Consider the following 19,486-nt stretch of genomic DNA (forward strand, 5'->3'; position numbering starts at 1 on the left):
GTAAAAATTAAATTTACTCCGCATTCCAAAGAGGGACATAAAAGGCGTCTCTTTTAGTAAACAATTTGTCGTTATGGCATTAAAAATAATTTCATCTACTTATAACTATATATTTGTTTCCTAGGAAAATGTTCTATCATAGCAGAATATAAGAAATAAGGAGACAACCCCCCCCCCCTCCCCCTGTTAGTATGGCTTGTTCTGTCAACTGAATATTCATGGTAGAGGCCATTCAAGACAATTTTATCATAAAATGTGTTTTGGAGACTCAATTCACTCAGGATATTTCATTTTTTGAATTATTTCACTTAAATAGCAAGAAATTTTAACACATGAGATTACTCACAAGGTCAAAAGTGCATGTACAGCTTCCCATAGTAGGTGTAATACCACCATTGATTTTCTCCTATTAGTCTTTGTTAAATTTGCACTTTTCAAAAAAATGTGCAGAATTTATCTTTGTTTCAAATAAAGAAATACTTGGCATGAGTAAAGTTTTATCCTGTCCAGTTCTATAGAAAAAAATCACATAACATTTCATTGCATATAAGAAAATAACCATCATTGGAAGTTAACCATTCAAATTTCTCCCCTTATTTAATCTGTGTACAAGGTTTAGTCACCATGTAACCTCAAGATTACAAAATTTTCTATAGAAATCCCAAATAAAAAATAATGATGTTTTGAAATATCCAAGACATATGTTTATGACACAGAAATGGTGTTACTGCAATAAAATGTAGGATTAATTACCTACAACTGTCAAATTCAAGGGAATATTTTTTTCGACCAACTTTCCTATACAACCGGATGTGACGTTCCATGATTTGGTGGTATTACACCTGAATACAATTATAAAAAAAAAAGTTAAAAATTATTTTTTTTCATCTATATATATATATTTATACTTCTTTTAAGTCTTACTTTATTTTACTATATATATTCTAATTTGTAGAGGAAAAGATAAATTAGTCTGGTTCATCCAATATAGACCAAATAAAAAGAGTCTGTCTCTTCATTACTATACATATCAAAATTCAATCTCATTGTTGATAAATGAGGTTTTAATACATCAAAAAGACACAAGGTACTAAGTGTAAAACAAATGTATCAAAAGCTTCTAAAAGTGCAATAAAAGTAATAAATTACCTAACCAAGTGAACATGTTTTGAAGATTTTGATTTATATTATAAGAAAAATGTTCCTAAATACTGAAATTCAGTTTGGAAAAAGTTTGTACGCATTATGACCTGAGATTTCATTCTTCAATTCATCGTCACAGGTTGACAGGTATGACAATCACCCCATAAACACAATATAGTTGACCTGCTGCTTACAGGAACACAGCGATAGAGGAAAAACACAAACAATTAACATTGACCTACATGTATCAACAATGAAAATTAGGCTGTTAGTTTTCTCAACTGAATTGTTTCATAAATTTCATGTCAGGGCCTATTCTCATTGCTGAATGATTGAAAAATTAAAATCTTTAGAAACGAAGGTTACAAACTAGTCTGATGAAGGAAATTGCAAAGTAAATATTGACCCGTGTAAATCGTGGAAATCGTAGTGATATCACTAATTAACGCATGATAAAGACCATCAAAGGTGTTAATTAGGCCATTAACTTGTCACCTGAAAACAGTAACATAAACAAATGCTATAAATGTATCTTGAGTTGTCAAATATGTCTTATCAAAATCAAGCCCAGCATGAAATTATTATTTCACGTATGTACGAGAACTATGAGAATATAATTTGAACACTTTATCATACCAGAATATCAATACCGGAAATCTGACTTTCATCGATTAAAAATATTTTTTATGAGAATTAAAAGATCAAAAGTTATTACAGTATTCTCAGATTTCCCGTTATTCAATAATATATTCTCTAGATCATATCAGTAGTCAAACCTACCGATGGTGATCTTACCATGTCTTGATTTGGACAATGATTGTTTTATTTTGTTGGGCACTAAAATTCGTAGATAAAGTCATCCACAAAAACCACAAAAATTGGAACCCCACGAATAACAGAACGTTCACAGTAATTGCTTACATCCACTTTATTTTAACTTTGGTGGATATTTGTCTCATTAACAATCAAACCACATCTTCTTATTCTTATATCAAGGTCAGATGAAAACTGCAAAACAGACATAGACATAAGATATGGTTTGAGTGCCAAGGAGAAAACTTTCCATCCAAGTCACAATTTGTAAAAGAAGAACCGTTTATAGGTCAAAGTACGGTTTTCAACATGGAGCCAGCCTTGGCTCACATGGAACAGCAAGCTATAAAGGGTCCCAAAAATGACTAGTGTTAAACCATTCAAACAAGAAAACCAATGGTTTAATCTCTATAAATCAACTGTTAACACAGAGATATGGGTCGCCTTTTTGTAATTTTGATAATGCAAATGTTGAAATCAAAAAAGCAATACTTTAACATGTAAGTTTTGCAAATATTCAAAGTCCATGAACCATGACTGACGGTACATGGCTAACCATCTCCATGGGAATGAGTTGTGGCAATGCTTATACAACTGCAAACGAAATACCATTGACTTAATTTAAACATATTTATTCATAGTGGATTGGAAATATTGCAATTTATATTAATTCCTATGCACTTTGCAGGTGCAAGAGCTGCCCTGTAGCGGTATTAGCCTGCTCTTTTTCGAAATCTACAGGGGTGTCTTTACGGGCAAGAGGTATGGATGTCTCAGCCATTTATCGTTGCCTTTCGACGGACTATCATCGTTTCTCAAACCTTTACTCGCAAATGGTGTCAAGGGACAGCCGAAAAATTCAGTTCCTGAAATTTTCTCCCCAAATCGGGATCGAACCAGGAACCTTTGTGTTAGTAGTCTGATGCACTAACCACTACACCAAGTCTCTATACCATTGACTTATCATAAGTCGTTCCCTTTAAACAAACCTAAACACAAACATTAACTTATAAACTATAGATATATGTAAAAGTTTCAAAGTCAATAAACCATGATGAGGGGGTGCGACTATTTAATCTCCAAGGCAACGAGACTTGCAAATGCCAATAAATATGCATTTCATTGACTTAACATTAGGGGTTCATCTTAATCTGATTTAATCACAAACTAACACACGTGAACTCAGCAAAAGCATTGAAGTCAAGAGACCATGACTGAGGAGGCAGAGCCAAATATTCTCCATGGAAATGAGATGTGCTAATCCTTATAAAATTGCATACAAGTTAACATTGGCTGCCACTAATGGTTCCCCTTAAACTGACCTAATCACAAACTAATACCTGTAAACTAAGCAAAAGTTTCAAAGCCAAATAATCGCCGGAAACAGCACACCCATGTCTCGCTTTTTGACTCCCTCAAGGCGAGACAAAAACAAGAAAAGAAACACTTATGAACCACACCAACAAACGACAACTACTTCCTTTACAATTATTCTATACTTGAAATATAGTTGATCTACTGTCTAATAGAACCAGAGATACTGACTTGACAAAGCAAAGTTTATCTGAATCACTGATCAATTACATGATTGGATTATTATCCCTTTGTCTTGCATTCAATGACTTTTGTCGCAGGTCAGACAAAATATGTGCTTTCTAACAGCTCTCATGTTAGGATGTCATCTTTACAATGAATACTTTTCGTGTTGAAATTATTCTAGCAAAGTAGAATATTCCTTACTATTGAAGAGTACAAATAAGCATGTACTATATATGACCATATAGTTTGATGGTACTTTAACTTGCTATGTCATGTATTTCCTATATTAGAAAGCTGCTGACACTATAGCTTCATAGTTTGTTAGTATCTTAGTATTATAGTGATTTTTTTATGTTATAAAGTCAACCTGTAGCTTTGATAAATAAAAAGGATAGAATCTGAAGCGAGACTATGTATGAAATATTCTTGCTTTGTACGATATCAAGACAAAATATTCAACTCAAACACGCCCAAACCTAAAAAGGTGCACTGGATTTTCTCCTTTTGATACTATTGTTACTCATTTTTTGGAATTTTTCTTCAGTCACATAATGAAAGGGCAGACACGAAAATTACTGAACTGATAGATTGATATGTTTTCCTTCCGAGGTAATTTTGTTTTTTCAATCGGAGATTATGCATTTTTTTCATCCAACTTGAAAGATACCCATGTCGTCGACTTGATATCTAATTGTTCTGCTTAACTATGTACTAGATAAATTGAAAACTTATGCAAATGGTGTTTTTAAAATAAAACACTTCGTAATTGAGAAGAAAATTGTAATTTTGTTTGTTTCTTTTAACTTTTAAAATTTTTGTCACTAAAGTAGAAATATTACAGTACACATTTATCACCTTCTCTAGCAAAGAGCTTCAATTCTTTTGTTCTTTTTCAACCGGGTTTCCGACTGTAAATAAACTATCAATGCTGGTCGAAGGCATCGTTAACATAATCATCCTGATCAACGGATCACCAAAGGCCATTCCTACATAGGAAACAACGTCCGTTTACAAAATATTTTGTACACACGTTGATAATTTTGTATTGGACGAACTTTTTTTGAATGAACCCTACTTTTCAAGTATAAAGACACAGAGAAACGTTCGTGGTATCATGATTTAAAAGCTTTCAACATTGATTTCAAACAAATGCTTTGAAACTCTGAGTGTTCATGTCAAACGCTCACGTGATACAAAACGGACAAGACCTTATACGGGAAAGATAAAACCCGAGGATTCCGGTAAAAAAGTTTTGAGCGGGAAATACAAATATAAGATTGTTTGTAGGAACGGAAAAATAAAATAAAATCTTTCTGGTAAATACAAATAAAAGATGTTCAGGCGGAACGAATTTATAGGGTCGGTCGGTAAAGGGCAAACAAACAATATTTTAATTTAAGCCTCATCAATGCAATGCAATTAATTGGATAAAGTCGTACAGTAAACATGTTGTCATTCTGCAATTCCTAGAGTGGGTTATAATCATGAAAATGTGTTAAAACTAATGAAATAAAAGTCAATAAAAATTACCTTCTCTCCCTTGTCCAGCAGTGTCACCTGAAGATTTCTCTGACATGACAGTCTGAAAAATGAGGAATATGCACTGTAAATATATCTTCAATCATATCACTCGTAGAACTATTAAAATTTTAAGTTATAAACCACATAGAAATAAATATATAATACAAATGCTCCACATTACATGAAACATACACTTTTTCCTGTTTTTCAAGATAAAAGAGAGATATATTTAAAAGTTTAAAGGGAACAGGTTGTTTTTGAATTTGTAAAATTCCCTTGCAGGTATTTTTGTCCAAACAAAAATTACACATTATGCAGGAAAAACCTGTCTTACTGATCATTTTGACCAAGTGTTAAAGTTTTAAAGATAAAACACTGAAATGAAAATAAACAAGAGGCTCAATCGAACTTGTATCGCTCACCTTGACATTTCTGCCAAAACTAAATTGGATTCATTGATGGATTGATTGACGGTGGTTAACACAACTTTCAGAATTATTTGCTTCATCATTGCAGTCAGTTTTTATTGGCGGAGGAAGCCTGAGTAGCCTTAGGTAACCATGGACCTTCAGCTGGTCAATTAAGATTGGAGTAAAATGCACCTCATAAACTCATTGTTGGAAGCAGTGTAACAAGATTATTTGGTGAATATAGGAGGTATGTAGATCTTGACAATCAGAGTATTTTTGCTCCTGACAGATAGTTTTTTAATCAGTTGTGTTTTTCAAGATATAAGACAAATAATGATTGATTGATTGTTGGTTCTTGAACATCCATTAGCAAGACAAATACAATTAATGCAGTTTACCCTCATGTTCTATTTCTATGGCAGCCATATTTTGTATTTTAAGGCTATAATTCCTTTATAAGTCATCCAGTTGTTAATAGTTATCAAAGGTACCAGGATTATAATTTAGTACGCCAGACGCGCGTTTCGTCTACATAAGATTCATCAGTGACGCTCATATCAAAATATTTATAAAGCCAAACAAGTACAAAGTTGAAGAGCATTGAGGATCCAAAATTCCAAAAAGTTGTGCCAAATACGGCTAAGGTAATATATGCCTGGAATACGAAAATCCTTAGTTTATCGAAAAATTCAAAGGTTGTATCAGCAGTTTTATTGATCTTGCATTTCTGATTATTTTTGCAGTTTCAGTTTAACTTCTCAATCATTGTTTTCACGGATATTGGAAAAGCATTAAAATTTGTAAAATAATGTCATTTAAGGTCAATAACTCCTATGGTCCATTGTTTTTGGTCAGGTTGACATTTTAAGATCATGTTATATTAATCTCTTCTGCTATAAACAGTTTTTTACATATCTCATCAAGTTTGTTTTTTTAGAAAAGAGACAAAAAAAGAAAACAAGCATTTGGAGATGATTGCATTGCAATACAGCCCCCCACCTGTTAAAAAATCATTTTATCGAAACAAAATTATAATTTGATCTAGTAATTGTCATGTTGTTAACTATATAACAAATATTACATCAATATCTTCAACCATGACGGAATAAGATGTGGTAAACTGAGTACCTGCGTGAATCCCAAGAACCATAACTCTGCAAACTGATTATCAGAACCAATATAAAATTTGATCTTGAACTATAACTTGTCAGGGTATGTACCAAATATCAAATCAATATCTTCAAGCATAATAAAACTAGAGGCTTTTTGAAATCATCAGTCCGGAAAAAAATCCGAAATTGATCTGTAACTTGTCATGGTCAAGCTATATACCAAATATCAAATCATAATCTTAAAGCATGACAAAAATAATGTGTGGAAAACTGATTACTTGCCTGACAGGACAACAACTCTTCAAAAAAGCATCAGATAGATCTGTAATTTTGTCATGGTAAAACTAAATACCAAATATTAAATCAAAATCTTAAATATAAAAAAAATGATGTGGTATGATTGCCAATGAGATATTTGTTCCGCCTAACCGATGTTCCACCAGAAAACATTGTTATAAACAATGTCATAATATCTGTTCCTGTTGACAAAAACAATTCTATATCATTTATTCCGAAATAATATTCCAGAATACTTTTTCCATTTGGAACTTATATAATGAAGGAACTTCTATTTCAAGAAAGAGACAACTCTTCACAAGAGACCAAATGACACAGAAATTAACAAATGTAGGTCACCGTACTGCCTTCAACAATAAGCAAAGCTATAAAAGGCCCCAAAACAACAAATGTTAAACAATTCAAACAAAAAAACTAACAGCCTAATTTCTGTCTAAAAAAAAAGGACGCAAAACAAATAGGTAATACAGCAACAAAAGACAACCACTGGATTACAGGCAATACGAAAAAATGTGTTGGAAACCCAATTGCTGGAGTGAATTTAGGAAGTCCTGCCACATGAAGAACACAAACTCACAACCTGAATGTTAAAAGCCTAGTGATACAGAACTGAGAAGTTAACTAGGTAAAGGATACTTGCAAAGTTTTACGAAGGCAAAGCCTAAAATACACTACAGTTATCTCCATTTTTAAGCATTCTATATAAAATTTAAAAAAAACACAGTTAATTGTTGACGTAACTGTCTGTGAAAGAATATCATATATCGAATTTAAAAAACTTGCTCTCGCCTCGTTCACTCTAGAATGAAATAGAAAACATCTATAACTTTTGTTGATTATTGAAGAAATCACATAACAATAAACTAGTGAATTGAAAAATGATGGCTTAGCTAGTTAAAGTCCATTAATAATTGCATTACAATTTGATTATTTTTTTTCAAGACTAATGTTTAAATGTTTAAAGATTTTTCTCCTGAAGAATCTTGGTTTTGAAGCATTTGTTTTCTTGGTTTTATATTTCTTTATATTTTGTAACTAATTTTCTACTTGAAGCATTTGTAATTCAACACTATATATATGTACCTGTAAGTATTTCACCACTTCTTTATACTGTCCTTTCATCACTTCGTTAAACTGTCCTTTCGTCCTTTCTGCTGCTAAGTCGTATGGAGTCTGACCCTGAAATACACGTAACAGATAAATCTTTATATTGCTTTCATCTTTTTTATTACAAAGAGGACTTTTTTTTAACATATATCTTACAATTAGTAGCTGGGTGGTGTTTTATTTTATCTTTACATATGCTAACCATATCATTTTCGTTCATTAAATAAATCTCTTCAGACAACATTCACATTATTGTTCACAATTTTCTGAAGACTTCAAATAGGCTTTTAACTCTTTTTTTTAAAGGATATTAATAAATGCTTCATCTTTCCCCATTTGGTCTTGATTTGTTTGGCAGTTTAAAGAATGATAAATGCATCCTTATTTTTACACAAAGGGTGTGGGATATGGGGGATTTCATCCTTAACTATCTTTTTACATTTTTTGGACACATTACAAATGTATCATGATTATTGACAGTTCTTTATATTCTTATATTATTCTCTATTATTTATATTATTGTATCGAATTATTCTATTATTGTATCGAATTATGCTCTATTCATTAACTGTTGCCTATATCTCGATAAACCCTCTACATCCTCCTATATCTGTATAAACCCATTCACTCCCTCCTGCATTAGTGTACCCATCCACAACCTTCTATATTTGTATACCCAATCCACATCCTCCTACACTTGTATTTCCCACCCACATCCTCTAAAATCTGTATATCCCACTCACATCCTCCTATATATGTATACCCCCTCCCCACCCTCCTATATCTGTATACCCCTTCCCTACCTTCCTATATCTGTATACCCCCTTCCCTACCCTCCTATATCTGTATACCCCTTCCCTACCCTCCTATATCTGTAAAACCCCTCAACACCCTCCTATGTCTTTATACCCTATCCAAAGTCTCCTATATTTGAACAGCCCATCCACTGTTGAGATTGTCGCTGGAACGTAACATCCATACTTTTGTACTTGTTCATTTTTTGACGTCTTATTATCATGTGACAACTCCGTGGGTGGAAAAACATTTGTTGTATATGAATATAATGGCTAAACAGTTGTCTTTACATACATTGCCTTAATTATCATCTATATACACACCCTCCTATATCTATATAGCCCATACACACCCTTCTATATCTGTATATCCATCCACAACCTCTTATATCTGTAAACCCCATCCTTACCCTCCTATATCTGTAAACCCCATCCACACCCTTCTCTATCTGTATAGTCCATACACACCCGCCTATATCTGTAACCCCATCCACACCCTTCTATATCTGTATATCCCATCCACACCCTTCTATATCTGTATATCCCATCCACACCCTCCTATATAAGTATATCCCATCCACACCCTCCTATATATGTTAAGTCCATACACACCCTCCTATATCTGTATACCCATACACACCCTCCTATATATATACCCCATCCACATCCTCCTATATATGTTTACCCCATCCATACCCTCCTATATCTGTATACCCCATCCACACCCTCCTATATCTGTAAACCCCATCCACACCCTCCTATATATGTATACACCATCCACAACCTCATTTAACTGTATACCCCATCCACAACCTTCTATATCTGTAAATCCCATCCACTACCTTCTGTATCTGTACACCCCTTCCCTACCCTCCTAAATATGTATACCTTCTCCACACCCTCCTATACATGTATAACCAATCCACACCCTTCTATACCTGTATACCCCAACCACACTCTCCTATATCTGTTTACCCCATCCACACCTTGCTATATCTGTATACCCAATCAACACCCTTCTATATATGTATACCCTATCCACACCCTCCTATGTCTGTATACCCTATCCCCACCCTCCTATGTCTGTATACCCTATCCACACCCTCCTATGTCAATATACCCTATCCACACCTTCCTATGTCTGTATACCCTATCCACAACCTCCTATGTCTGTATACCCTATCCACACCCTCCTGTCTGTATACCTTATCCACACCCTCCTATGTCTGTATACCCTATCCACACCCTCCTATGTCTGTATACCCTATCCACACCCTCCTATGTGTGTATACCCTATCCACACTCTCCTGTATGTATACCCTATCCACACCCTCCTATGTCTGTATACCCTATCCACACCCTCCTATGTATGTATACCGTATCCACACCCTCCTATGTCTGTAAACCCTATCCACACCCTCCTGTCTGTATACCCTATCCACACCCTCCTATGTCTGTATACCCTATCCACACCCTCCTATGTCTGTATACCCTATCCACACCCTCCTATGTCTGTATACCCTATCCACACCCTCCTATGTCTGTATACCCTATCCACACCCTCCTGTCTGTATACCCTATCCACATCCTCCTGTCTGTATACCCTATCCACACCCTCCTATGTCTGTATACCCTATCCACACCCTCATATGTCTGTATACCCTATCCACACCCTCCTATGTCTGTATACCCTATCCACACCCTCCTATGTCTGTATACCCTATCCACACCCTCCTGTCTGTATACCCTATCCACACCCGCTTATGTATGTATACCCTGTCCACACTCTCCTGTCTGTATACTCCATCCACACCATCCTGTCTGTATACCCTATCTACACCCTCCTGTCTGCATACCCTATCCACACCCTCCTGTCTGTATACCCTATCCACACCCTCCTATATATGTATACCCTATCCACACCCGCCTATGTATGTATACCCTATCCACACTCTCCTGTCTGTATACTCCATCCACACCCTCCTGTCTGTATACTCCATCCACACCCTCCTGTCTGTATACCCTATCCACACCCTCCTGTCTGCATACCCTATCCACACCCTCCTGTCTTTATACCCTATCCACACCCTTCTATTTCTGTATACCCTATCCACACTCTCCTGTCTGTATACCCTATCCACACCCTTATATTTCTGTATACCCTATCCACACCCTCCTATGTATGTATACCCTATCCACACCTTCCTATGTCTGTATACCCTATCCATACCCTCCTGTCTGTATACCCTATCCACACCCTCCTATATATGTATACCCTATCCACACCCGCCTATGTATGTATACACTATCCACACCCTCCTATGTCTGTACACTCTATCCACACCCTCCTATATCTGTATACCCTATCCACACCCTCCTTTGTATGTATACCCTATCCACACCTTCATATGTCTGTATACCCTATCCATACCCTCCTGTCTGTATACCCTATCTACACCCTCATATATATGTATACCCTATCCACACCCGCCTATGTCTGTATACCCTATCAACACCCTCCTATATCTGTATACCCTATCCACACCCTCCTATATCTGTATACCCTATCCACACCCTCCTATGTATGTATACACTATCCACACCCTCCTATGTCTGTAAACCCTATCCACACCCTCTTGTCTGTATACCCTATCCACACCCTCGTGTCTGTATACCCTATCCACACACCCCTATGTCTGTATACCCTATCCACACCCTCCTATGTATGTATACACTATCCACACCCTCCTATGTCTGTAAACCCTATCCACACCCTCCTGTCTGTTTACCCTATCCACACCCTCCTGTCTGTATACCCTATCCACACACCCCTATGTCTGTATACCCTATCCACACCCTCCAATGTCTGTATACCCTATCCACACCCTCCTATGTCTGTAAACCCTATTCACACCCTCCTGTCTGTATACCCTATCCACACCCTCCTGTCTGTATACCCTATCCACACCCTCCTGTCTGTATACCCTATCCACACCCTCCTATTTCAGTATACTCCATCCACACCCTCCTGTCTGTATACCCTATCCACACCCTCCTATGTCTGTAAACCCTATCCACACCCTCATATGTCTGTATACCCTATCCACACCCTCATATGTCTGTATACCCTATCCACACCCTCCTGTCTGTATACCCTATCCACACCCTCCTATTTCAGTATACTCCATCCACACCCTCCTGTCTGTATACCCTATCCACACCCTCCTATGTATGTATACACTATCCACACCCTCCTATGTCTGTAAACCCTATCCACACTCTCCTGTCTGTATACCCTATCCACACCCTTCTATTTCTGTATACCCTATCCACACTCTCCTGTCTGTATACCCTATCCACACCTTCCTATGTCTGTATACCCTATCCATACCCTCCTGTCTGTATACCCTATCCACACCCTCCTGTCTGTATACCCTATCAACACCCTCCTATATCTGTATACCCTATCCACACCCTCCTATATCTGTATACCCTATCCACACCCTCCTATGTATGTATACACTATCCACACCCTCCTATGTCTGTAAACCCTATCCACACCCTCCTGTCTGTATACCCTATCCACACCCTCCTGTTTGTATACCCTATCCACACCCCCCTATGTCTGTATACCCTATCCACACCCTCCTATGTATGTATACACTATCCACACCCTCCTGTCTGTATACCCTATCCACACCCTCCTATGTCTGTATACCCTATCCACACCCTCCTATGTCTGTAAACCCTATCCACACCCTCCTGTCTGTATACCCTATCCACACCCTCCTATGTCTGTATACCCTATCCACACCCTCCTATGTCTGTATACCCTATCCACACCCCCTATGTCTGTATACCCTATCCACACCCTCCTGTCTGCATACCCTATCCACACCCTCCTGTCTGCATACCCTATCCACACCCTCCTGTCTTTATACCCTATCCACACCCTTCTATTTCTGTATACCCTATCCACACTCTCCTGTCTGTATACCCTATCCACACCCTTCTATTTCTGTATACCCTATCCACACTCTCCTGTCTGTATACCCTATCCACACCTTCCTATGTCTGTATACCCTATCCATACCCTCCTGTCTGTATACCCTATCCACACCCTCCTGTCTGTATACCCTATCAACACCCTCCTATATCTGTATACCCTATCCACACCCTCCTATATCTGTATACCCTATCCACACCCTCCTATGTATGTATACACTATCCACACCCTCCTATGTCTGTAAACCCTATCCACACCCTCCTATGTCTGCATACCCTATCCACACTCTCCTGTCTGTATACTCCATCCACATCCTCCTGTCCGTATACCCTATCCACACCCTCCTGTCTGCATACCCTATCCACACCCTCCTGTCTGTATACCCTATCCACACCCTCCTATGTATGTATACCCTATCCACACCCTCCTATGTCTGTATACCCTATCCACACCCTCCTGTCTGTATACCCTATCCACACTCTCCTGTCTGTATACCCTATCCTCACCCTTCTATTTCTGTATACCCTATCCACACTCTCCTGTCTGTATACCCTATCCACACCCTCCTATTTCAGTATACTCCATCCACATCCTCCTTTCTGTATACCCTATCCACACCCTCCTGTCTGCATACCCTATCCACACCCTCCTGTCTGTATACCCTATCCATACTCTCCTGTCTTTATACCCTATCCACACCCTCCTATGTCTGTATACCCTATCCACACCCTTCTATTTCTGTATACCCTATCCACACCCTCCTATGTCTGTATACCCTATCAACACCCTCCTATATCTGTATACCCCATCCACACCCTCCTGTATATGTATACCCTATCCATACCCTCCTGTCTGTATACCCTATCCACACCCTCCTATATATGTATACCCTATCCACACCCGCCTATGTATGTATACCCTATCCACACTCTCCTGTCTGTATACTCCTTCCACACCCTCCTGTCCGTATACCCTATCCACACCCTCCTGTCTGCATACCCTATCCACACCCTCCTGTCTGTATACCCTATTCACACCCTCCTATATATGTATACCCTATCCACACCCTCCTATGTCTGTATACCCTATCCACACTCTCCTGTCTGTATACCCTATCCACACCCTCCTGTCTGTATACTCCATCCACACCCTCCTGTCTGTATACACTATCCACACCCTCCTGTCTGCATACCCTATCCACACCCTCCTGTCTGTATACCCTATCCACACCCTTCTATTTCTGTATACCCTATCCACACCCTCCTATGTATGTATACCCTATCCACACCCTTCTATTTCTGTATACCCTATCCACACTCTCCTATGTATGTATACCCTATCCACACTCTCCTGTCTGTATACCCTATCCACACACTTCTACTTCTGTATACCCTATCCACACCCTCCTATGTATGTATTCCCTATCCACACCTTCCTATGTCTGTATACCCTATCCATACCCTCCTGTCTGTATACCCTATCCACACCCTCCTATATATGTATACCCTATCCACACCCGCCTATGTATGTATACACTATCCACACCCTCCTATGTCTGTATACTCTATCCACACCCTCCTATATCTGTATACCCTATCCACACCCTCCTATGTATGTATACCCTATCCACACCTTCCTATGTCTGTATACCCTATCCATACCCTCCTGTCTGTATACCCTATCCACACCCTCCTATATATGTATAACCTATCCACACCCGCCTATGTAATTATACACTATCCACACCCTCCTATGTCTGTATACCCTATCCACACCTTCCTATGTCTGTTTACCCTATCCACACCCTCCTGTCTGTATACCCTATCAACACCCTCCTATATCTGTATACCCTATCCACACCCTCCTATATCTGTATACCCTATCCACACCCTCCTATATCTGTATACCCTATCCACAATCTCCTATATCTGTATACCCTATCCACACCCTCCTATTTCTGTATACTCCATCCACACCCTCCTATATATGTATACCCCATCCACACTGTCCTATATCTGTTCCCAATCCACACCCTCCTTATACATGAATACTGAATCCACACCTTCTTATATCTGTATATTGTTATTTTACAGTATTTCATGGTTTTTAGTGTTTACATTGATATTGTATAAATAAGGAAATTAACAAATATGAAAACAGGAATTTGAAGAAATTTGCAGTTGTCATATGAGTATCTATTTCAAATAATTGAACTAAATATTTTGAAACTGTCAATAATATGAAATAAATAGCCAATTTTTATTTCCCCTCTTTTGAATCATATAAATATTGTCTAGTTAATTTCTTGATTCAAAAAATTATCTGTCAATTCCCACCTCAAGTCTTTGTTTGCATCTGTTTTAACATTAAAAACACCATGAACGCATTGCTTAGAATATTTTGATACCAATTAATAATTTTGTTATAATTGTCAAGACAACAGATTGTTGTTTGACAGTTTATTTAAACTGGTTTTTGTCCAATCTTATTGTTAATCCATACACATTTTTAATAAAAATAAACATTTCTGGTACAACTAATCACCCAAAATGTGCAAGTGGTCTAATTAAAAGCATTAGATGTTGGGAGATTTTGGTAAAAATATTATGTTCATGTGTTTTATAGTAAAATTTAGCCATCCAAGTCTATAGATCATTTTTATATGTTAAGTCAAATTTAAATAATCATTTGACTTTTGACTATAGCCTTTAAAAAATCCATTTGACCAACCATATGTTATACATCATTTTAGTGATTCATTACTTAATAGTTGAACATAGGGCAAATACTATAAAATATTACCTCATGTGTTGTAACTAAGGGACTGGCACCTTGTTCTACCAGATATCTTGTGGTCTGTAGATGTCCCTTCCTAGCAGCCCAATGTAAAGCTGTTCTTCCATCACTCTATAATATAACCAAATAACATGTAACTATAATGTACAATACTTTGTTGTCAATATCAATAATATAAAACATATCCTACAACTGACATTAAAACTTGTCTGATAAACTGGACATTGTTGTGTAATAAATATAAACAAAATATATATCACATGAATTACATTTGTAGTGGTCAAAACTGAATAAAATGACCAGTCAAACTTGTATTTATATTCTATATAAACAAACAATAAACATGTTTTGTTTTGAAATGTCAAAATTTCCATTAAACCTGATATCTTAAAAAAATATTTTTTTCAAGAAATGTGTAAAATAATTATATCAATGGATTCAGTAGAAAAAAACATGTAAAATGAGACCCCACTTTATATGATTCTTACACATATTTGTTCGTTAAAACTGTCTAATTAAAAACAGGAATTAATGTAGATTCAGTATAATTGTTCATTTTAATAAAATATTTTTTTTAAGAAACATGAAAAGGAGTTATATTTTCTAATTCAGAACAATAATATGAGTAAAATGAGACCCCACTTTATATAATTATTACAAATATTTGTTCATTAAACCTGTCTAATTAACAACATGATTTAGTGTAGATTAATAGTAATGTAATCAGACTAAGTAGATAACATACATCTGTGATGTCGATCTTACATCCTGTATCAATGAGGAGTCTACAGACCTCCAGGTATCCCCACTGGGCAGCCCACATTAATGCTGTCCATCCACTATACTTCTGGAATAATACAACTGACATCAAAACTTGTCTGATAAACTGGACAATGTTGTGTTATAAATATAAACAAAATATATATCTCATGAATCAGTGGTCAAAACTGAATAAAATGACCAGTCACACTTGTATTTATATTGTATATAAACAATAAATAAACATGTTTTGTTGTGAAATGTCAAAACTTCCATTAAACCTGATATCTTAAAAAAATATTTTTTTCAAGAAATGTGTAAAATAATTATATCAATGGATTCAGTAGAACATAACAAGTAAAATGAGACCCCACTTTATATGATTATTACACATATTTGTTCGTTAAAACTGTCTAATTAACAACAGGAATTAGTGTAGATTCAGTATAATTATTCATTTTAATAAAATATTTTTTTTTAAGAAACATGAAAAGGAGTAATATTTTCTGATTCAGAACAATAATATGAGTAAAATGAGACCCCACTTTATATAATTATTACAAATATTTGTTCATTAAACCTGTCTAATTAACAACATGATTTAGTGTAGATTAATAGTAATGTAATCAGACTAAGTAGATAACATACATCTGTGATGTCGATCGTACATCCTGTATCAATGAGGAGTCTACAGATCTCCAGGTGTCCACACACGGCAGCCGACATTAATGCTGTCTGTCCAAACTTCTGGAATAATACAACTGACATCAAAACTTGTCTGATAAACTGGACAATGTTGTGTAATAAATATAAACAAAATATATATCACATGAATCAGTGGTCAAAACTGAATAAAATGACCAGTCACACTTGTATTAAGATTGTACATAAACAACAAATAAATAAATATTTTTTTTTGTGAGATGTCAAAACTTCCATCAGAACTGTCATGTTAATTTTTTTTTTCTTCAAGAAATGAATAAAATATTTATATCAATGGTTTCATTACAATTCTCTGAGTAAAATGACATCTCACTTTATATAATTCTTACAAGTATTTGTTACTATAATGATTAAATCTGTCTGATTAACACGATTCAGAATAATGATAATTTTTTTAAAAAGTAACTTTTTCAAAGAATTATGACAATAGTTACATTTCCTGATTTAGTACAAGGAGACAAACAAAATGAGACCCCACTTTATATGATTCTTGTCTAATTAACAACATAATTTTGTATATATTAAGGAATGTGGTCAAAGTGAAGCAATAACATACATGTGTGATATTTGTTTTACTTCCGCTGTAAAACCTTGGTGTAAAACATGTTCTTGAAAAGAACTTTATCAACTATAATTCAAAACAAACAAAAACAATTAATGAGAGACAAAAAATACCTTTATGCATTTTCTTTTCTCTCATTAAAACTGTTAAATTAAAAACAGATTTTGATTTAATATCAAATTCAGTATAATGATATAAATATCAGTTTCCATACAGATTTATAGACTATCGTTGGTTATCTCAACGAGATTAATTTTCTCGCTTGAGCCGGTCACAGCGAAAGCGAGAAAAGCAATCGAGTTGAGATGACCAATGATAATCTGTTTATCGCTATTTTACCTATGACAACGTTGTCAATTTCATGTCAATTTCATTAGCAACGCCACGTGGCAATACTTTTCCATCTCAAGCGAGTAGCATGATATGAAAATTATCACAAAAAAAATATCAAAGAAAAAATGCACAAAATAGCGATAAATATTATTATATTATTTCAGAAGTAACTTGTAGTTATGTGTTTTAGACTGCTAATGTACAATCTGTTATGTTCTGAAGTTACATGTAGTTGTGTGTTTTATACTGCTGGTGTACAATCTGTTATGTTCTGAAGTAACTTGTTGTTATGTGTTTTATACTGCTTGTGTACAATCTGTTATGTTCTGAAGAAACTTGTAGTTATGTGTTTTATACTGCTAATGTACAATCTGTTATGTTCTAAGGTAACTTGCAGTTGTATATTTTATACTGCTGATGTACAATCTGTTATGTTCTGAAGAAATTTGTAGTTATGTGTTTTATACTGCTTGTGTATAATCTGTTATGTTCTGAAGTAACATGTAGTTTTATGTTTTATACTGCTTGTGTACAATGTTATGTTCTGAAGTACCTTGTATTTGTATGTTTTATACTGCTTGTGTACAATCTGACTGTTATGTTCTGAAGTAACTTTTTTTTGTATGTTTTATACTGCTTGTGTACAATTTGTTATGTTCTGAAGTAACTTGTAGTTGTGTGTTTTATACTGCTTGTATACAATTTGTTCTGTTCTGAAGTATCTTGTAGTTGTGTGTTTTATACTGCTTGTGTACAATCTGTTATGTTCTAAGGTAACTTGCAGTTGTATATTTATACTGCTGATGTACAATATGTTATGTTCTCAAGTAACTTGTAGCTGTGTTTTTTATACTGCTGATTGTGTACAATCTGTTATGTTCTGATTTTATACTGCTGATGTACAATCTGTTATGTTCAGAAGTAACCTGTGGTTGAGTATTTTATACTGCTTGTGTATAATCTGTTATGTTCTGAAGTAACATGTAGTTTTATGTTTTATACTGCTTGTGTACAATGTTATGTTCTGAAGTACCTTGTATTTGTATGTTTTATACTGCTTGTGTACAATCTGACTGTTATGTTCTGAAGTAACTTTTTTTTGTATGTTTTATACTGCTTGTGTACAATTTGTTATGTTCTGAAGTAACTTGTAGTTGTGTGTTTTATACTGCTTGTATACAATTTGTTCTGTTCTGAAGTATCTTGTAGTTGTGTGTTTTATACTGCTTGTGTACAATCTGTTATGTTCTAAGGTAACTTGCAGTTGTATATTTATACTGCTGATGTACAATATGTTATGTTCTCAAGTAACTTGTAGCTGTGTTTTTTATACTGCTGATTGTGTACAATCTGTTATGTTCTGATTTTATACTGCTGATGTACAATCTGTTATGTTCAGAAGTAACCTGTGGTTGAGTATTTTATACTGCTTATGTACAATCTGTTATGTTCTGAAATAACTTGTTATGTGTTTTATATACCGCTAATGTACAATCTGTTATGTTTTGTAGTAACTCGTAGTTGTGTGTTTTATTATGCTAATGTACAATCTGTTATGTTCTGAAGTAATT

The 19,486-nt window shown here is 35.5% G+C and overlaps 1 protein-coding gene across 1 annotated transcript; it reads right to left on the minus strand.

The window, feature by feature from the left end:
* Positions 1-1,618: 1,618 nt before the first annotated feature.
* On the minus strand, positions 1,619-17,065 carry LOC134700551 (ankyrin repeat domain-containing protein 40-like). The gene is made up of 6 exons (XM_063561931.1): positions 16,946-17,065; positions 16,332-16,385; positions 15,545-15,649; positions 7,919-8,014; positions 5,026-5,077; positions 1,619-1,638 (listed from the first exon to the last, which is right to left on the minus strand). Exons 1-6 carry the CDS (start codon positions 17,063-17,065, stop codon positions 1,619-1,621), a joined length of 447 nt encoding a protein of 148 aa, XP_063418001.1.
* Positions 17,066-19,486: the final 2,421 nt, after the last annotated feature.

Source organism: Mytilus trossulus, unplaced genomic scaffold (assembly GCF_036588685.1).
Source record: "Mytilus trossulus isolate FHL-02 unplaced genomic scaffold, PNRI_Mtr1.1.1.hap1 h1tg000158l__unscaffolded, whole genome shotgun sequence".
NCBI lineage: Eukaryota > Metazoa > Mollusca > Bivalvia > Mytilida > Mytilidae > Mytilus > Mytilus trossulus.

What these genes read in the sequence shown, in the direction of transcription:
- LOC134700551 (XM_063561931.1), bottom strand. Translation starts at nt 17,065, where the DNA reads ATGTCAGTTGTATTATTCCAGAAGTTTGGACAGACAGCATTAATGTCG. An exon ending in AAGTGGTGAAATACTTACAG is followed by an intron (nt 5,078 to 7,918) that starts GTACATATATAT and finishes CTCATTTTTCAG; the next exon opens with ACTGTCATGTCAGAGAAATC. An exon ending in TGCTGGACAAGGGAGAGAAG is followed by an intron (nt 1,639 to 5,025) that starts GTAATTTTTATT and finishes TACTGTTTTCAG; the next exon opens with GTGACAAGTTAATGGCCTAA.